Below are 19,198 nucleotides of genomic sequence, written 5' to 3' on the forward strand. Positions count from 1 at the left end.
ACAGGGGAAAGCCCACGAGGCCAGGGGCCCGCGTGAGAACGAGAGAGCAGCAAGAAAGTGACCCTGTTAACACGGGCGAGGGCAGACAGGAGGCTGTTGCTAACGTACAAATCATCGATGCTAGAAATTTGATTTGGGCGAATGCGCTAATGAACAAAGGGTCACTGAGCCTGGCTGCTGCTGTTCACCCACTGAGAGAAAAAAGGCCCTCAGGACGTTCAGAAAACCCGCTTCCAGAAATAATCGCGCAGCCAGGAAAGCCCTTTTCAGGGGCATTTGGATCTGGCTGAGAAGGCTTGCCTCTCCGTTCTGAGCGCGTGCCTCATTTCTCCCTCGTCAGGTGCCCATCCCGGTCACCCCCACCCTGGATCCCCTGAGGATGCTGACGGACGAGGCCGACGTGGCAGCCTGGCAGAACCAGGGCCTCCCCGCAGACCGCATGTCCGTGGAGAACGCCACCATCGTGGTCACCTGTGAGCGCTGGCCGCTCGTGGTTGACCCGCAGCTACAAGGCATGAAATGGATCAAGAACAAATACGGCGAGAACCTCCGGGTCACCCGGATTGGTCAGAAGGGGTAGGTGGCTGAGCACATCACTTCTGACTTTCGCCACCTGTGCAGAGAGAAGACAGATGGGGTGAGCGGATCGTAAGACAACCCCAGCGGGTTGTCTCTACCCTCCCGGTCCCTCCGCGAGCCTTCCTGTGTTTCTCTTCCCATTTTAAGACACCTCTCCATGGAAGATGCCTGGGTAGTTGTGTTCGTCATTAGGAATCGTGCGTGACCGCCTCCTGACCCATCAGGGGCCCTTTCTCCCCGCCTTCCCACCCCTCCCCCCCATCGTGTTCACACTCACACCTCTCCTTGGACATGACCTCCCCATCACGCTCCACCATCAGGCAGTTCTGTGTTTTATAAAGTCTCCCTCACATTGAGCCAAAAAGTGCCTGTCTTAGCGCATCCTGGAGCCCACTTGTCTACCCGTTGTTTCTACCTCCGGCCCAGCGCCCCCCAGAACAAACCCAAACGCGGTGTCTCCCGAAGAATGACTGGATATAGCAGTTGGCAGCAAGTATAGCCAAGTTAGCGGTGAACCCCCGAGAGCCCTTTCGCCTGCCTCGTACAGCTTCACACATTCCCGATGGGGCCGTTACTACACGAAGGGACATGAGTGTCTCTGAGAATTCCTATCAGCACCCACCACACTTCACGACCCCAGACCTTGGCGTCTCCCACCCCATGGCTTCATTAACTGGGTTAGAACTTAGCTTTGTAGTCTCTGCTCTGGATTCTTGTCCGTGACGTTAGGATACGTGAGCGGGATAGGAGGGCGCCATGGGGAAGAGGAGGAGCGACAGAGATCATTTATTGCCAGTCCTGGTGTTAGGGACCTCATCTCAAATGCTTTCCTTAATCCGCACAACTGATAAGACGAGCACGACTGGTAGGTACCATTTCACATCTGAGGAAACTGAGGTTCACAGAAGCAAATCAATGTCCGCCAGAATATACCATTTTGAAAGCAGTGGACGTTTGTATGCCCATGTTCATAGCGCAGTGCGCGATATTCAAAATGTAGAAGCGACCTTGGGGCGCTTGGATGGCTCAGTTGGCCGAGCATCCCACTTTGGCTCAGGTCATGATGTCATGGTCTGTGAGTTCGAGCTCTGTGCTGACAGCTCAGAGCCTGGAGCACGCTTCGGATTCTGTGTCTCCCCCTCTCTCTCTGCTCCTCCCCCGCTCACGCTCTGTCTCTCAAAAATAAAAATAAACATTAAAAAGAAATGTAGAAGCCACCCAAGTATCCGTCGACACACGAACGGATGAACGAAACGTGTTGTATCCATGCAGTGAAATATTAGCTTTAAAAAGGAAGGCGGTTCTGACACGAACCTTGAGGACATTATGCTGAGTGAAAAAAAGCCAGACACAAAAGGACCCAAAAGATCTATGTTGTAGACCTGTCGGGTGCTTTTCTAGATACCGTATGGTTCTACTGGTAGGAGGTCCCTCAAGTTATCAAATTCGCAAGAGGCAGAAAGCAGGATGGTGTTACCAAGGGCTGAAGGGAGGGGTGTGGGGAGTTGCTGGTTAAAGGGTACAGAGTTTCGGTTTTGCAAGGTGGAGAACTTCTGGAGAGGGAAGGTGGTGACGGTAGCATGGTAATGTGAACGTACTTGATGCGCCGAGCTGGGAAATGGAAATGGAAACATCCATAACTGCTTTCTCTTTTCCCCTGGCTAACTTAGAACTCAATCAAAATAGGATTGTTGCAGTGATGTTACATGAAAGGATTCCTGTGCATAAAAACACACTTTACTTTGGCAGAGCTTTGCTTGAAAACTTAATCAGAATTTAAAAGCGGCTGAGATGGGAGAGTTTGTGTTCCGTATATTTTAAGCACAATTTTAAAATAATTAAATTTAAGAAAATAAAAAAAACTGACGGAGGCAGCATTTGCTTCTCCGTTAGAAACCCAGCCCACAGCCACCAAGGTGAGGTTTGGTGGTCTGGTCACACGTCCCAGACGCGGTTGCCCAGAGGTCCAGATCAGCCAGTGTTGTTTAAATCAAACACGCAATGTTACAAAAATAGTTCAAGCAAATATTGACTGCCAGACGGATCCTTTCTTCTAGAGAGGATAAGAGGAGAAATGAATCCCAAGGTACCCCCGGGTATATTTTAACCTGTGCCATCGATCAGACACAATGTCATCCTGGCCTTCTCCCTGCACTTTGATCAAAATACTCCTTTCTAGGGGTGCCTGGGCGGCTCAGCTGGTTCAGTGCCCGACTCTTGCTTTTGGCTCGGCTCATGATCTCACAGTTTCATGAGTTCGAGCCCCGAGTCAGGCTCTGTACTGACAGTGCAGTGCCTGCTTGGGATTCTCTGTCTCTCCCTCTCTCTCTGCCCCTCCCGTATACGCGCTCTCTCTCTAAATAAAAACATAAATAAACATCAGAAAAATCCCTTTCTAATTGGCCAACAACTGCCTTTTAGATACAAGCGTTCTTCCTCTTTGCTCATCCTATATCCCTAAGTACCAAAAACAGTGCCTGACACATAGTAGGGCTTCGGTAAACACGTGTGCAGTTAATTCTCTGTTTCCTGTCCATCCACTTTTCTGTTGGGTGCTTTTCTAGATCTGTTGTATATTATCTGAATGTAAATATTATATTACAATGTGTGTGAAGACTGTTGGGTATGGTCTCCCTTCATCACATGAGTGGATATTTGCTCTGGTGGGTCATTTGTCTTTTAGTCTTATTTATGGGGTTTGACAGATGACAGCTGCTGGGTTTTTTATTCTGAGGGCTTTTTTTTTTTTTTCAAGTTCATTTATTTCTTGAGAGCAAGAGAGAGAGAGAGAGAGTGAGCAGGGGAGGGGCAGAGAGAGAGAGGGAGAACCGAGAATCCCAAGCAGGCTCCACACTGTCAGCGCAGAGCCCGATGTGAGGCTCGAACTCACAAACTGTGAGATCGTGACCCGAGCCGAAACCAGCAGTCAGACGCTTAGCCGGCTGAGCCACCCACGTGCCCCTGAGGGCCTCCTTTGTGTCCAGATATGTCATCCATTTATTCTATATGTCATGATTAGAAAAGCCTTTTTCTCTCCAGAAATTATATAAATATTCACCTAGATTTTTTTAGGGCTTTTGTAGGTGTTTTCTTTTAACATTGAAATCCAATAACCTGAAATATATTTTAGGGTGCTATATAAGATACAGACCTAATTTTCACTTTCAGGTGGTTAGCCATTGTTCTAATACCATTTATTAAATTCTCCATCCTTTCCTTGATTAATTAGAGATGACATTTTACTCTGTATTAAATTATTTTATTACACAGTCTTTATTCTTTTCCACTTATATACCAGCTTTTAATTACTCAGCTTTGTATTTAGCAACATTTATAGTGGCAACTCGCATTACAAAAGTCATGTATCATCACAGTAAAAAGGGGGGGGGTGATGTTACAAAATAAAAGAAATTAAATACCCTATAATTCATCATTCAGGGGAAAACTCTAACTTTGGGGGATATGATACCCTTTCAGATTCTTCCTATATATCCAGTTTGTTCGAGTTATAGAAAATATTTTAGAATTTGCTTCTTCCTCTATATCTATATTGTTAAAGTTACATAAAATATTTTATTTTTTTAAATTTATTTTTGAGAGATAGAGGGAGGGAGGGAAGGAGAATATGAGTGGAGGAGGGGCAGTGAGAAAGGAGGTCAGAGGATCTGAAGCAGGCTCTGTGCTAAGAGCAGAAAACCCGATGTGGGGCTTGAACTCATGAACCATGAGATCATGACCTGAAGTCAGATGCTTAACTGACTTAGCCACCCAGATGCTCCTAAAATATTTTAGTATTAGCTAATATGAATACCTCCTCTTTTTCTTGGTAGCTTTTATATTTTTAATCATCCTTATTGTTTTCTTTTAGGTTACCTTTAAGATTTATTTATGATCAATCTCTATAGTTTTATTGTTATCTATTGTTTGAATTGGAATTACATCAAACTTATCCATATATTTAGACAAGATCAACCTTTTAACATGTTTATTAAACTCTACATAACACTGACACTTTTGAAACAACCTAGTTTTGGCAATTGTTAAATAAATTAAGGTATATAAGTACAGCCTGACAGCCAGTCATAGAAAATTATTTTAGAAGAATATTTAAGGGGTGCCTGCATGGCTCAGCCAGTTGGATGTCTGACTCTTGATTTCGGTTCAGGTCAAGATCTCACTGTTGATGGGATCAAGCCCCACATCGGGCTCTGTGCTGGCAACACAGAGACTACTTGGGATTCTCTCTCTCCTTCTCTGTCTCTCCCCTGCTCGTGCATGCTCTTTCTCTGAAAATAAATAAACATTTTTTTACATAATAATACAATTTTTAGGGTCACCTGGGTGGCTCATTGATGAAGCGTCCGACTTCAGCTCAGGTCATGATCTCACAATTCAAGAGTTCGAGCCCCGTGCCGGGCTCTGTGCTGACAGCTGAGATCCTGGAGCCTGCTTCCGATTCTGTGTCTCCCTGTCTCCCTGCCCCTCGCCTGCTCTCACTCTCTCTCTCAAATAAACGTTAAGAAAAACATTAACATAATAATAAAATTTTTCAAATATATATTTAATGAGATGGGGAAATGTTTCTGATACATTTTACGTACAGGAACCAAATGATAAATGTGCTGCGTGACATCCAATAACAAAGAGAGGTGCAAATGTAAGTTAAATTATAAACGAATAACATATAACAAAATACAAATAATAAACTCGAGAATATAATATCTCCAAACATACGTGTTAAACACCAAGATGTAAATGACCGATGGAAGGGTTACATTCATTTCCGTATTCTTTTTTGTGTTTTACAACGTTTCCTTCTTTCTAAAACTTTATGAGATCGCCTAAGTATCACTTTAAACAGAGAAGCACGTGACCGCCGAAGTCATCCCAGGTAGCTGCACCTCCACGTTTGCCACTGAGGCCACGGTCGTCCTGTTACGTTTCCCGTGGATCCGCACCTTGCCGCCAGCTCACACTGCCCGACTTTCTCCCCAGGTATCTCCAGACCATAGAGCGTGCCCTGGAAGCTGGAGATGTGGTGCTAATCGAAAACCTGGAAGAATCCGTTGATCCTGTCCTGGGTCCCCTGCTCGGGAGAGAAGTCATCAAGAAAGGACGGTACGACTTAGCCATGTTGTTGATCCTGTGTGAGGAACTGGATGGTCGCCCCAGGTAGAACCGTGAGCAGATCTGCTCTGCCCAGAACACGTTCTCCGTAACTCCCGTCAGGTGGCTCCGACGGGACCCAAGGGGAACACTCAGCTGCCCTTGACTCGTAGAGACAGTTTTCTGGAGTCACTTAGCTCCTGTCCGGTCACGTCCTCCTCGACTTCCCCCTACATGTTAGCGGCGCACTGTTTTGGAAGAACTTTAGAAGGAAAGTGGTCAAAACGCAGACTGACTCGTAAGCATGAGTCATTTTTACCCAAGCCAGACTTCTGGGTTCTGAGAACTCGGTTCTCTGTCCATCTGTTGAGTCCCGGTGGCTTTGGGGGCTGGTAAGTGGTCAGGGGCTCAGCAAGCGTCTGGCAGAAGGAGGGACACGAGAGAGGAAGGAGAAGAGGTAATTATGATGATGGGTTGCTTCATTCCAGAGCCTCACCCACTGCCCAGGCCATAAATACCCTTTCCATGTCCTTAGTATGCTCACTTACCGAATTAACCACCTTAGCAGTTACTCTCCATCAGCCATGAAAGAAAAGGGACCCCATCGCTGCTAGCCCAGAAGGCACGTTTCTGCAAACTTAGGGTGCCCTTTCCTGCAAACGCTTTACTGCCATCTGCTGGGCACGTTTCATAACGTACTCACCTCCCTGGGCAACTCCCTGGATGCCTCTCCCTGTAGTGGCACGTGCAAAATCCAACATGGTGGCCGTGGGAGAAAGTCTCCCACCCTCCACCCCCCTTCCCCATGTTAGGGCAAATAAGAATCCTAGCGTTCAGGCTAGACCTGCTTGAGAGGAATCCGAATGTGGCTATATTGTTTGCTAGGATCTTACAAAAAACAAACAAACAAAAACTATCTGGAATTCTGTCCCAAACCAAATCTCACAGGAAGGCACCCCACCTTCACATGACCCTTCGTGTTCCAGATTCGTCAAAATCGGAGACAAAGAATGTGAATACAACCCCAGCTTCCGGCTCATCCTTCACACCAAGCTGGCCAATCCTCACTACCAGCCCGAGCTGCAGGCTCAGGCCACCCTGATCAACTTTACGGTGACCAGGGATGGCCTGGAGGACCAGCTGTTGGCCGCCGTGGTCAGCATGGAGAGGCCGGACCTGGAGCAGCTGAAGGTTCGTGGGGGATCCACCAAGGAAGGGAGGAAGAAAATGCTCTGTGACTGCTGCGGTGATCTAACAGCACAGAGCCTGCTTGGGATTCTCTCTCTCTCTCGCTCTCTCTCTCTCTCTCTCTCTCTCTCTCTCTGCCTGCACTTACTCTCTCAAAATAAATAAACTTAAAAAGAAAAGAAACAGAAGATGACCAGAGTAGCTGCGGCTGGGGCCCCCAACAGGAAGATTGTTCTTTCCAGGGCTCGAAAAGCAATAATCCCATGCAGTACAAGGGCAAAGAAATGACAGCTGCCTGAACTCACGTGTTCCCCGCCCCCCCCCCCCAGTAGCATCATAGTGCTTTAGGGTATGGAATCTAATGATCAGGAAGGGAAGACGAGGGGAGGTCAGCTTGGACCCCGGAGCCCCACTCCGACTTTGAAGAAGGCTCCAGCGATGAGCTTGTCTAAACTTGTCAGTTTCTGTTGATTTTTTTTTTTCCAAGTAAAGAGCATCTACAGGAGAGCCATTCATTTGGGGCAGTAAAGAGGTAATAGAGGTGACCTTCCAGAGAATGAGAACTTGACCCTACCCTCTGACTAGTCACACAAATAGTTTCCGCTGAGGGAACACGCTATGTGCCAGCACTGTGTTTTCTCCTCTGAGAAGGGGCTGGGGCTAGCCAGCCAAGGTTATGGACACATTAAGAAGGTACCTCAGGGGCCCCTGGGTGGCTCGGCCAGTTGAGCGTCTGACTTCGGCTTGGGTCATGACCTCACAGTTCGTGAGTTCGAGCCTCGCATCGTGCTCGCTGCTGTTGGTGCAGAGCCTGCTTCAGATCCTCTGTTGCCCTCTCTCTCTCTGCCCCTCCCCTGCCTGTAAAACAAGTAAAAACATTAAAAAAGAAGACCCCGTAGCGTTTATCTGTTCAGACCTACGCCAAGCATAGGGTGCGCTGGGCTCCTGCACCTGACTCCCCCTTGCTCTGTGTTTGCAGTCAGATCTCACCAAGCAACAGAACGGGTTCAAAATCACCCTGAAAACACTAGAAGACAACCTGCTTTCTCGCCTCTCTTCAGCATCTGGGAACTTCCTGGGGGACACAGCCTTAGTGGAGAACCTGGAGACCACCAAGCAGACGGCCGCGGAAGTCGAGAAGAAGGTAAAACTGCCTGGCAGCGTTCCCAGGTAGCGTTGGTAGGTTCCCACATTCCTTCCAGAAAGTCAAGGCGGGCAGGATTCCTGAGATCACCACCTCACGCCGTGCATCAGGGATTTCCCGCCTTCTGGGCAAGGAGTTTGACCCCTTGGCTCCACAGACATTTGGCAAGCGTGAACTCTATGCCTGCTGAGAGTTTGCACACTTGCCCTGAGGCTAAGGAATCGCACCCCTGTGTGCCGTGAGCACTGGCTGGCTCACGGTTGCTCCCTGAGAAAGCCCGCCAGCCGGCAAAAGTCTCGAAAGTCTGATTGCAATGCAAGCAGCTTCGGTGGCTGCTCAGGAAGGCCAGCTCTCAAAAACGGCTATCATCCCGGGAAACTCTGCGGTCTCTAGCTTCCTTTACCTCACATTATCTGGAAGGCTTTTATTCCCCCCTGTGGGAGACGGAAGGACAGGATTTGAGGGCATCCGAGCCCCTCGCCCTTTGCGGGGAGGCTGCTGAAACTATACAGGCTCTTTTTCATCCACAGCCCTGCTGTTGGATCAGAGGAGCAATGAAGATACTGGTTCTGAGCAGGATAAATGAGTCTGTAACAGGACACCTCTGAGGGAAGGCACTGTTGGTCAGATTATTGGGATTTCTCCACATATCAAAGCCGTTGTTGTGGGTCGGGACAGGGTAGGAAAAATGAGAGGTGATGACGGGTGGTGTAGGTAGACCAGCTCATGCCCACACTGGGGTAACAGACAAATGAAGTTGGAATGGGAGCCTGAGAGCAGGAAGGTCCAGGTTCACGTTGTCTCTGTGGCCGCGGTGTGGCCACCAGGTTCCACTCCTGGTTCTCTGTGGCCTCCATATCTCTAGAAAAGGGAGTGCAGAGTTTGTATAGTAATTGTGTACAAGTCCCCCTGTCTTGGGTAGGAGAGATGGGGCCTGGGGGGACAGAACCCAGCTCACACATGGTGATATATGGGTAAAGTTTTAGCCCAGGAAACATCTCAGATTCCAGGAATAAACACCTAGATAGGCATTGATGCCAATAACTGAAAGATGAGAGCAGAAATGGATCTGGGGATGAGAAGACATTATTAGTTTCGTTTGTGTTGCGTTGAGTTTGGAACGCCTTTGGGCCATTCACGTAGGTCCCTTCCTTGAGTTTCCAGATAAATGACCTTGGTTGGTGCTAAGAGTCATCAACAAGTAGTTGATCATTGAAACTGAGAGCAGAGGAAGTCATGGGGGAGATGTGTGTGCAGTGAGGAGACTGAAGAATAGAGCATTGAGAAGAATCCTCAGACGTTTTAGGAGAAATACAGAACATGTCGACTGTGGAATAGAGCAGACAGATGGGAAGAAAAGCAGGAAAATAAGGGATTGTAAAAGAAAGCATCTCAAGAGGGTGTGCCGGTGATGTTGAATGATGCTGAGGACTCAAGGTATGGCTGGGGTGTGGCCACTGAACTTTGCAGAAAGGAGTCATCAGTGATCTTGCAGAGAATGGTTTCAGTGGTGTCATGGAAGCAGAAGCCACACTGAATTAGAATGAGAGCAAATGGGATCAGAAAAAGGGAAAGAGAATATAAGCTACCCTTGAAAGAAGCCAAACTGAAATGGCAGAGAGAGAAAGGATTGAGACTTAAAGGAGACATGGGTCCCGTGAGACGGGAAAGATTGGGTGCGGTAAGATCTTCACCGGAGGTGGGAGGATGCCTGGTTTGTAAAGTAAAAGCCGCAGTTGATAAGAGAAGGTGAATTTACAGGAAAAAGAAGGAACAATTAATGTAGCGGGGTACATGAGAAAGTCAGAGGAAATCTAATTCAGGTCACAGATGATGAACTTGTCTTTGGAAAGATGGAGAGCTAGTTCCAAAGTGATAGGGGTTGGGGGCAAGCATGAGTCTAGAAATGAGATCCATGGTCCATGGATTCTCCAGGCAACTGAGGTAAGGAGACAGAAACTTCAAGGAATCAGAGGAGAGGCAGAAATTAAGGAAATTCCTTCCTGATGGTCTCTCTATAGATGGTGAAAGCATGAGTCACATTCACCTGCAGAGAGTGAAGGAGTGGTAGTAAGGCAGGCGGTTTGGGGAGAGGAGTGAAGGTTTACTGAAATAAGAGTAAAAGTTAATTCAGGAAATATAATTAGTGGACAGCATTAGGAACCCAGGTGAGCTTGAAAAGGATGGATCTGTGATAACACCATTCTGAGTAGCTGTTTTTATTCAGTCCACCCCCTTCCGAAAAGCTTTGTCTTTAGCTACTGAATTTAACCAATTTACATTTATTAACATTATCGGTAGAGTGAATTTCTTTCTACTGCCTTCATTTGTGTTTTCTATTAACCACGCTTATTTGTTTTTTTCTCCCGTCTTGATTTTTCATCATTCTCATCTTTATCCTCTCCTGATTTTAAAGTTAATTTACTTTGGGGATACCTGGGTGGTTCAGTCACTTCAGTAGAGATCTGACTCTTGATCTCAGCTCAGGTCATGATCTCACATTTCATGAGATTGAGCCCCATGTGGGGCTCTGCACTGTCCATATGGAGCCTGCTTGGGATTCTCTCTATCTGACCCCCCCTGCCCCCCACTCATGTGCACACACTCTCTCTTGCTCTGTCTCTCTCAAAATAAACTTTAAAAAAAAAAGTTTATTTTATTGATTAACCTTGTTTCATTTATATATGAAAATTATATTTCTTTTTATATGACTTAACAATATATATACTGATTTAACAAAGTCTAATATAAAGGGATATATAGCCTCTCCCAAGACAATATAAGGACTTTAGAATACTTTGATCATCCTTTTCCATCTTCTGTTACTGTTTTATAATATTTTAGTTCTACCTTCTACTTCCTTTTCCTATCATGGTCATTTTTTTAACATTTATCTATTTTCTTTTTTTTTTTTAACATTTATTTATTTTCAAGAGACAGAGAGAGACACAGTGTGAGTGGGGGAGGGACAGAGAGAGAGAGGGAGACACAGAATCTGAAGCAGGCTCCAGGCTCCAAGCCATCAGTGCAGAGCCCCATGCGGGGCTCGAACCCACAAACCATGAGATCATGACCTAAGCCGTAGTCGGATGCTCAACTGACAGAGCCCCCAGGCGCCCCTATGGTGGTCATTTTTTATAGCCCTTGTTATTTAGATTAACCACATATTTAAGAAATTCTCAGATCTCATTTCCCCCTTTTGATGTGATCTTCTAATTGAGGCAAATAATTATTTCTTCAAGGGTCTGTGGATAGTAAACTTTCTTTGACATTGACTGCTTCTTCTAAAAGCTCTGGTCTTTCACCGGATCGGAAAATTCTCAACCGTTACGCCTCCAAGTGTTGCTTCTCCCTCGTTCTCTCTGTCCTGTATCTCTGTTAAATGTATTCTGAATCTTCTCTTTCTGTCTGCCAAGTCTCACAACCTCATACATATTTTTCATCTTTTTCTTTTCTCTCTGAGCTACCTTTGTTCCAATTTCCTCAGATCTGTCTTCTAGTTTTCATCTTCTCCTTCCAGCACTGGTCCATTATTTAACCTGTGCACTGGGTTTTTCATTTAAATAACTGAATTACTTAAAAAGTCCTAGTGAGTTCATTTTTTTTTTCTAGGTAATAGCTGTTCCTCTTTCTAATGTCCTGATTTTATGTTTTTCTTCAGCTCTACTGCTTTTAAACTGAAATAGTTAATGGTGAGTTATAGATTGTTCAGGGATCTTCAGCTCTTGGGATGCTAATCCTCCTGGGAATTTGGGGGGAGTAGATTCTCATTTTCCCCCTTGGTAACACTTCCTTCTGAAGTTTGTAATTGTTTATTGCAAGCTGATCTTTGAAAAGGATCGTTGTGGGTTTTTTTTTTTTTTTTTCTGTGAGATTCTCAGAAATTATCATTAGTTTCACTCGTCTGGAGCATAAGGCAGGTCATACTGAGGCTTGTATTTAGTGGCCTCTTCTTTCAGACTCCCTCTCTGATCCTTGGGTCTGTTTCCTCATTTTTACCTGTGATAAGAAATTTTCTGATAATAAACTATTCCATTGAAAGAGATCCTCTTTCAACCTAGATGGATCTAGAGACTTGAATGCTAAGGGAAATGATCAGAGACAGATAAATACCCTATGATCGCGCTCATATGTGGCGTTTTAAAAAATGAAACAAAAAAAGAGAGACAAGCCAAGAAACAGCCTCTTGACTGTAGGGAACAGACTGACGGTCACCAGAGGGGAGGTGGGGGTGGGGGGGCAGTAGGTGATGGGGCCAACAGCACACTTATCTTGATGGGCGCCGGGTGATGTATGGAAGGGTTGAGTCACTGTATTGTACGCCTGAAACTAATATCACGCTTTGTGTTAACTATACGGGAATTAAGGCTTTTTTTTTACTAAAAGGAGAGATCCTCTTTGTGAATTTACATATGAACTCTTTCATAAAAATTAAAACAAAATTCAATTTATGCTGTTTTCACTGGACTTTCACTGCCTGTAATACTGGTTTATTTTCAAGTAATATATTCATGTGTGTGTGTCTGTGTGTGTATTCTCATGCTTGTGAAAGATCACCTCCTTTCTCACTGATGCTCTATTAAAAATAAAACACACAGCAGGGGCTCCTGGGTGGCTCAGTCAGTTGAGCATCCAACTTTGGCTCAGGTCATGATCTCATGCATGGTTCATGGGTTCAAACCCCGCCTCAGGCTCTACGTGGACAGCTCAGAGCCTGGAGCCTGCTTCAGATTCTGTGTCTCCCTCTCTCTCTGCCCACCCCCACTTCAAAAATGAATAAACATTAAAAAAAAAAACCACAGCAGCTTCCTAATCTTCTAGCTGCTATCCCCACCCAGACCCACCTGCCCCACACACAGACACGGTGTGTGTGAACACAGAGAAGCCAGGCTGACGGGTTGGTGTGAACAACGGACCGCTATTTCTTTCCCTACCAGGTCCAGGAGGCCAGGGTGACAGAAGTGAAAATCAACGAGGCCCGCGAACACTACCGGCCCGCAGCCGCCCGGGCCTCCCTGCTCTACTTCATCATGAATGACCTCAGCAAGATCCATCCGATGTACCAGTTTTCTCTCAAGGTGACCTACACCTGTGGGGTTTTGCATAAACCTGGTCATACAGCCACCCAGCTGTCCGGGAGGGCTTACCCGTGGGCTCCGTGGGCTACGGCAGGTCTATCAGATCAAATCCGGGGGACCTGTGACGGTACCTTCAGACCCACCTTACAGTCCTCATCTCTTTAACTGGGTCACTCAGGACTCACGGGTTATTCCCACAGGATCAGGAGCTGTCCCAGCCTCACTCACTCAGGCGACACGGTGGGTGCTAAGCTTACTGAAGGCAAGGAAGAGAACCAAGAAATATCAGAAGTGGCCCCCCACTGCCCCCCAAAAGAGCTTAAAATACGATAGGGACAATCACAGGTGTGTGTGTCTTTCATAGGGGTTAAGACCAAGGAATGGCGTCAGTCCAGCCTTCAATTAGTTTCCTCGCTACCCTAAGTTCCTCCAGGCGACTGCTTTATGGTTGCCGAAATACTTCTAACACCAAAGGTGTTAGCACATTGTAAGTGCTGACTGCTCTTAACTTACTCATGAAAAAATAAAGCCCTATAAATTTTAAGTGAATCGATGAAAGTCTGTCTTTCTCCCGTAGGGTATGCGCAGTTGAAGACGCATTAGGGATAGTGCAGCATTTCTGAACAACCTCTGTGGTTCGACCTAACAGACAGAGGATGGACACACACACACGCGCACACGCACACACACACACACACAGTCAGAGCTTACACCTCATTCTGCGAAGGGGAACACTTGATGGAGGTCAAGGTGTGGGGTCGGAGGTGAGCAGGTAAGACATCAGGAGGTCTCCAGTCCCTGGGGCTCATTCAAAGGCAGATGGCATTTTACCATTTCCGGGTCCCCTTCCCTCAACTCAGAGTCTCTGCAGACGAAAGGAATTGTGTTTATATTTGATGCGCTTAAAAGCAATCTAATGCTTGGCCTCGTATTCAGGTCAAAGCAAATGATGAAAGAATCACGAGATGTTTCAAGACAGCGTAAGAGTTAGCATGGTAAGCAGAATAGCTGTAAGAGGGCTCCCCAGTTCTGAGAGTGGCTGAAAAGAAATCAAATGAAACCCAAGAAAAGATGTGTTCGGAAACATGGGGAAAGTTGTTTTGCAGCAATAACACCCTGATCGAGGCTTGTGTTGTCATAGAAGCACTGTTTTTTTTTGGGGGGGGAGGCATTTGGCCCCCATACTGTTATTAAGACTTGCCAACCAGCTTGATCATCGAGAGCAGATTGAAATGCTTAATGATAAGAAGGTCTTCAGAGGGACTGAAACAACAGTATACTTAGAAACCTTGTGCGATGGGAAGAAAAACCAATCCCTGGGGTCTCCACGATCTTGGCTTTTGTCTGAGGTTGGGTTTTACGGTCGCTGCTCCAGCCACAGATCCCTGTTTCCCAAATGGCTCTGAGCAGGAATGTGTCCAAATGTGTCTCTTGGCTTTTACACAACCAGACACTCTTCAAGAGCCAGTTTTGAAAAAGCTGGAGAGCTTGTACCAAGGTTAAGATGGAACGGGGGTGCGTTGTCATTTTTCTCCAGAACTCAGCCAAAGGCTAAGAGAGGGTTAATGAGGCTTCACTGGCCGAGGGCCAGGGGGTCCTGAGAAAGATAAGACCGCCGGCTGGAAGGCCTATGTCCGTCCGTTTCGTGTCTTCTGTGCAGGGAGGAGGGACCTTGCTCAGAGAGGTGGGGAAGGGAGGAATCAGACAGAAGCAAAGAGCACAGAGCTCTGATCTCAAACCGAAGGCCTGTTGACCTATTTTCAGAGGGCTTTTCACCCTCCTTGGTGGTGAAGATCCAGGAGTCAGGACGACCACTAATCCAGATGCCTGGCTTCCCGTGAAAGTGTGTTGGATTCCGGTACTGAGCCCCATTCCTTCCACACAGTAGAAGTTGGCTGGAGCTAAGGGGATGGATGGTTCCTCCAGGATCAGCTTCTGCCTCCCTCTGGCCACGTTCCTTCCCCTCGTCCCCGTTTGGTCTCACACACCTGGCCCCTGGGGCATCTGAGTTTGAGACCCTCGGTCTGGAGCATCTCTCATGCTTTGCCCAAGCTCTTTAGGGCACTAGTGGGACACAGTCATTCATTAACAGATCTTTTGAATGCCTATCGTACGTGAAGAGCTGGGCTGGATTCTGGGTTGCTAAGGACTGACTTCCGTCCTCAGTGTGCCCACAATCTGGTAGAAAGGACAAGGTGAAACATATATTTTTTAATTTTTAAATGTTTTTATTTACTCTTGAGAGAGAGAGAGAGAGAGAGAGGGTGCAAGCGGGGGAGGGGCAGAGACAGGGAGACACAGAATCGAAAGCAGTCTCCAGGCTCCGAGCTGTCAGCAAAATCCCGACGTGGGGCTCAAACTCACAAACCATGAGATCATGACCTGAGCCCAAGTCAGATGCTTAACTGACTGAGCCACCCAGGCGCCCCCAAGGTGAAACCTATCTAAGGCGCAAGGCCATGGACAGGGGCCCTAGAAGAGTGACAGGGTGGTTAGAGCCAGCCATGAGACTGTGTGCGCAACAGATGACCTCCAGGAGGGGGTCGTACAAGCAGAGGTCAGCCCAGCGCTGGCTTCCTCCTGGAAGTCAGGAGGATGGGAGTCCCCTTTAGGATGGAACGGAAAAGGGAGCCCAACTTAGCTGAATGTAAAGAAAATGCTAAGCGTACCTAAGTCTTTGCATTTTCTTTAGGTCTTTTTTCTGACTCGTGAACCACCTTGTCTAAACTTAGTAGCTGGAGATTCTTTACTGATCACTATCATTTCAATAAAGATAGATTTAGGGAAAAGAAGGCACAGTAACGCCCTGGGGAAAGCTATACACTCAGTCTCTGCAGACTCACTCGCCAGTATAAGTTGTCCAGATTTGTCTGTGTGGACCTGGGGGACATGACCCTCCTCCACTGAGCTAATCTCCAGCCTACCAAGTGTGGGCACACATCACCGTGGATTGGGTTGAAGGCAGTCAGAAGATTTTGCTAGGATCATCAAAACTGAATGAAGAAGGGAGTCTGCAAGGGTTTCCTTAACAAGAAACACCATGGAACTTTGAAAAATAGGAGGTCCTATTTTCCCCCCCATTTTGCAACTGAGGAAATCTCGAGATGCAAATTTTATATGGTTTCCACTGAGGTTTAAATACCTGGTGTTGGAAAGACCCAAGACTCCTTTTTTTTCTTCTTCTTCTTTTTTGAAGCCACCAAAGGGCAATAAAGACTGGAAATCTGCATAGCCACGAATTGGAAAGGCCTGATTATATCTTGATTTTTATTTTCTTTAATGACTCATTCTATGCATATCACAAAGTGCAGCATTCCTAATATTGGTTTGTATAAATGCTGTATACGTGTAAACCATGAAAAATTGATTCATATCATTTGTATTTCTTAAGAGACCCTTGATGTTCAGAAGACGTAGCCAAAGCAGGCCTCGCACCCTGCTCTCTGATTCAGGAAGGGTCTATGAAGAAATAAAGGGTGTGTAAAAGGATTCTCCAAATGACTGCAGACTTAATAGGAAGAAAAACAGCACATGAGATTCTGATCATTACCAAAAGGAAAAATAATTAATTTTAAAATATTCTGAGTACCTATTATGTACAAGAGTCTCTTTAAGACAACAGATTTGTCCAACCCATTTTGGTTCTACCATCAGGAATTCTGGAATTTACTGGATAGTATCACTAATCCCAGCTGGTTATTGTTGACCGTGCTTACCCATTTGTGGGGGTGGTTATCCAACAGAACTTACTGGATCTAATTGAATTATTTTGGTTCCTGGATAGTCACTTTTCACCGGTCAGAACTGTAGGCTCTTGTGTGTATGCCTCATAGCTTTGCCCACATCATGGCAATGTAACAATTCATACGAGCAAACTAAGAAAAGAGCTAATAGAATGTTGTCTTGTTGCCACGGTCCCTTCTTTTTTTAAAAAAAAAATTTTTTTTAACGTTTATTTATTTTTGAGACAGAGAAAGACAGAGCATGAACGGGGGAGGGTCAGAGAGAGAGGGAGACGCAGAATCCAAAACAGGCTCCAGGCTCTGAGCCGTCAGCACGGAGCCCGACGTGGGGCTCGAACTCACGGACCGCGAGATCGTGACCTGAGCCGAAGTTGGACGCTTAACCGACTGAGCCACCCAGGCGCCCCAACCACGGTCCCTTCTTGGCAGGATATGCTAGGAAAACATTTCTGAGGCTGGCAAATTACAGTATTCTTCACAGGTGAGTCTACTAGTTACGTATACAGAGAGCTATGTAAATTACCAGTGTCCAACCTCCTGCCCCCAGGCCTTCAGCATCGTCTTCCAGAAGGCAGTGGAGAAGGCCGCTCCGGATGAGAGCCTCAAGGCGCGTGTGACCAATCTGATAGACAGCATCACCTTCTCCGTATACCAGTACACCACACGTGGGCTCTTCGAGTGTGATAAGCTGACCTACCTTGCCCAGCTTACCTTTCAGGTAAAAGTAGAATCAAGAAGTTTCCAGAAAACACGTCATTTTCCAGTACCCAACCAGCAGGTGTAAAGAAAGTTTGCTTTTTTCACTTCGCTTCCCCATAGAAGGTGAAGACTGTTAGGCTCTACGCAGAGGCATCGGACAAGAAGGTCCAATATGGCGCGTGCATGCTGCCTCACCATTGTCACACTCACGGCAAACATGCCTAATCAACCGTTGTACTCGTTTACCTTGGATGACCTAGGATCCTCCCCAACATTGTCCTCCAGCCGGCCACTAGCCATCAACCCAAGCTGGCACTAAAAATGGAACTCAACGGCCATACCAAAAACTAGATACTTTTTGAGATGCTAGAAGAAATGTAGAGCATCCCTCATTATTTATTTACCTCTAGGAATGTGAGTTTCATGCCCCAACCTTCCCTCAGAATAAGAAATCGCAAATGTCGGGGCGCCTGGGTGGCTCAGTCGGTTAAGCGTCTGACTTCGGCTCAGGGCATGATCTCACGGTTTGTGAGTTCAAGCCCCGCATCGGGCTCTGTGCTGACAGCTCAGAGCCTGGAGCCTGCTTCACATTCTGTGTCTCCCTCTCTCTCTGCCCCTTCCCTGCTCATGCTCTGTCTCTCTCTGTCTCAAAAATAAATAAACATTAAAAAAAATTTTTTTTAAAGAAATTGCAAATGTCTTTCCATAGCCATAGCAGATTTGGCCTTGAAAAGGTCCTTAAGAACTCTGATTCTCAAGGGCTTGGGGGGCATCAGGGACTTCCAGTGTTAATAAGAAAACCTTGTCTTCCACTTACTCTCAACATCAAAAAGCCACGAGAATTTATTTCCTCGCACTTATCCCTCTAATCATTTAGGTTTGGGAATTTTTTCCGTAAGTTAACTGGGAACACGCTTAGATTATCTCGAAGGCCTCTTCCAATTCTAAACACCAGATATGCTATGATGACTTCTGGGCTGACTCTGTTTGCATGTTCCAAAGCCTGAATCCACGGGGGAGTGTTAGTGTGGCTGGTCCCTGTCACCCTCTGTATTCCCTCTCCAGCCCAGAAGCATGTGGTGTCATCAGAAGAACTTGGGGCACCTGGCTGGCTCAGTCAGTGGAACGTGTGACTCTTGGTCTTGGGGTCATGAGTTTGAGCCCCCCATTGGGTGTAGAGATTACTTCAAAAAATGAAAGGGGCACCTGGGTGGCTCAGTCAGTTGAGCGTCCAACTCTTGATTTCGGCTCAGGTCATGATCTCACGGTCATAAGATCAAGACCTGCGTCGGGCTCTGTGCTGACAGCCTGGAGCCTGCTCGGGATTCTCTCTCTTCCTCTCTCTCTGCCTCTCCCCTGCTCACATTCGCTCTCTTGCTCTCTCTCTCTCTCAAAAAAAAAACAAAAAAAAAAAAAAAAGGAGGAGGAGAAAGAAGAATAAAAAGGTTTCATCAAATTAATCCCACTGCCCTGCTTGCTGGTCACTCCCCTATTCTGGAACCCCTTTATTTAGCATTATTGATTCATTCGTGCATTTCTCTCTTGCATGTGTCCGTATGTGACTTTGACATCCTCCTCAGGCATGTCACTTATATGTGTCATCTTCCCAGATCGCAGAGATGTGCTCCGTGGCATTTAGGACTGATAGACAGAACGCTTGC

At 46.5% G+C, this 19,198-nt stretch overlaps 1 protein-coding gene across 1 annotated transcript in view; it reads left to right on the plus strand.

Annotated features, from left to right (window-relative positions):
• The window catches only part of DNAH9 (dynein axonemal heavy chain 9), a 332,476-nt gene that overhangs the window by 247,935 nt on the left and 65,343 nt on the right, over positions 1-19,198 (plus strand). The window contains exons 53-58 of the mRNA XM_042967844.1: positions 341-576; positions 5,575-5,697; positions 6,672-6,876; positions 7,853-8,017; positions 12,955-13,095; positions 17,386-17,556. Coding sequence (XP_042823778.1) covers positions 341-576; positions 5,575-5,697; positions 6,672-6,876; positions 7,853-8,017; positions 12,955-13,095; positions 17,386-17,556 — 1,041 coding nt within the window. The remainder of the gene's footprint in view (positions 1-340; positions 577-5,574; positions 5,698-6,671; positions 6,877-7,852; positions 8,018-12,954; positions 13,096-17,385; positions 17,557-19,198) is intronic.

This window comes from Panthera tigris, chromosome E1 (assembly GCF_018350195.1).
Source record: "Panthera tigris isolate Pti1 chromosome E1, P.tigris_Pti1_mat1.1, whole genome shotgun sequence".
In the NCBI taxonomy this organism is placed as follows: Eukaryota; Metazoa; Chordata; class Mammalia; order Carnivora; family Felidae; genus Panthera; species Panthera tigris.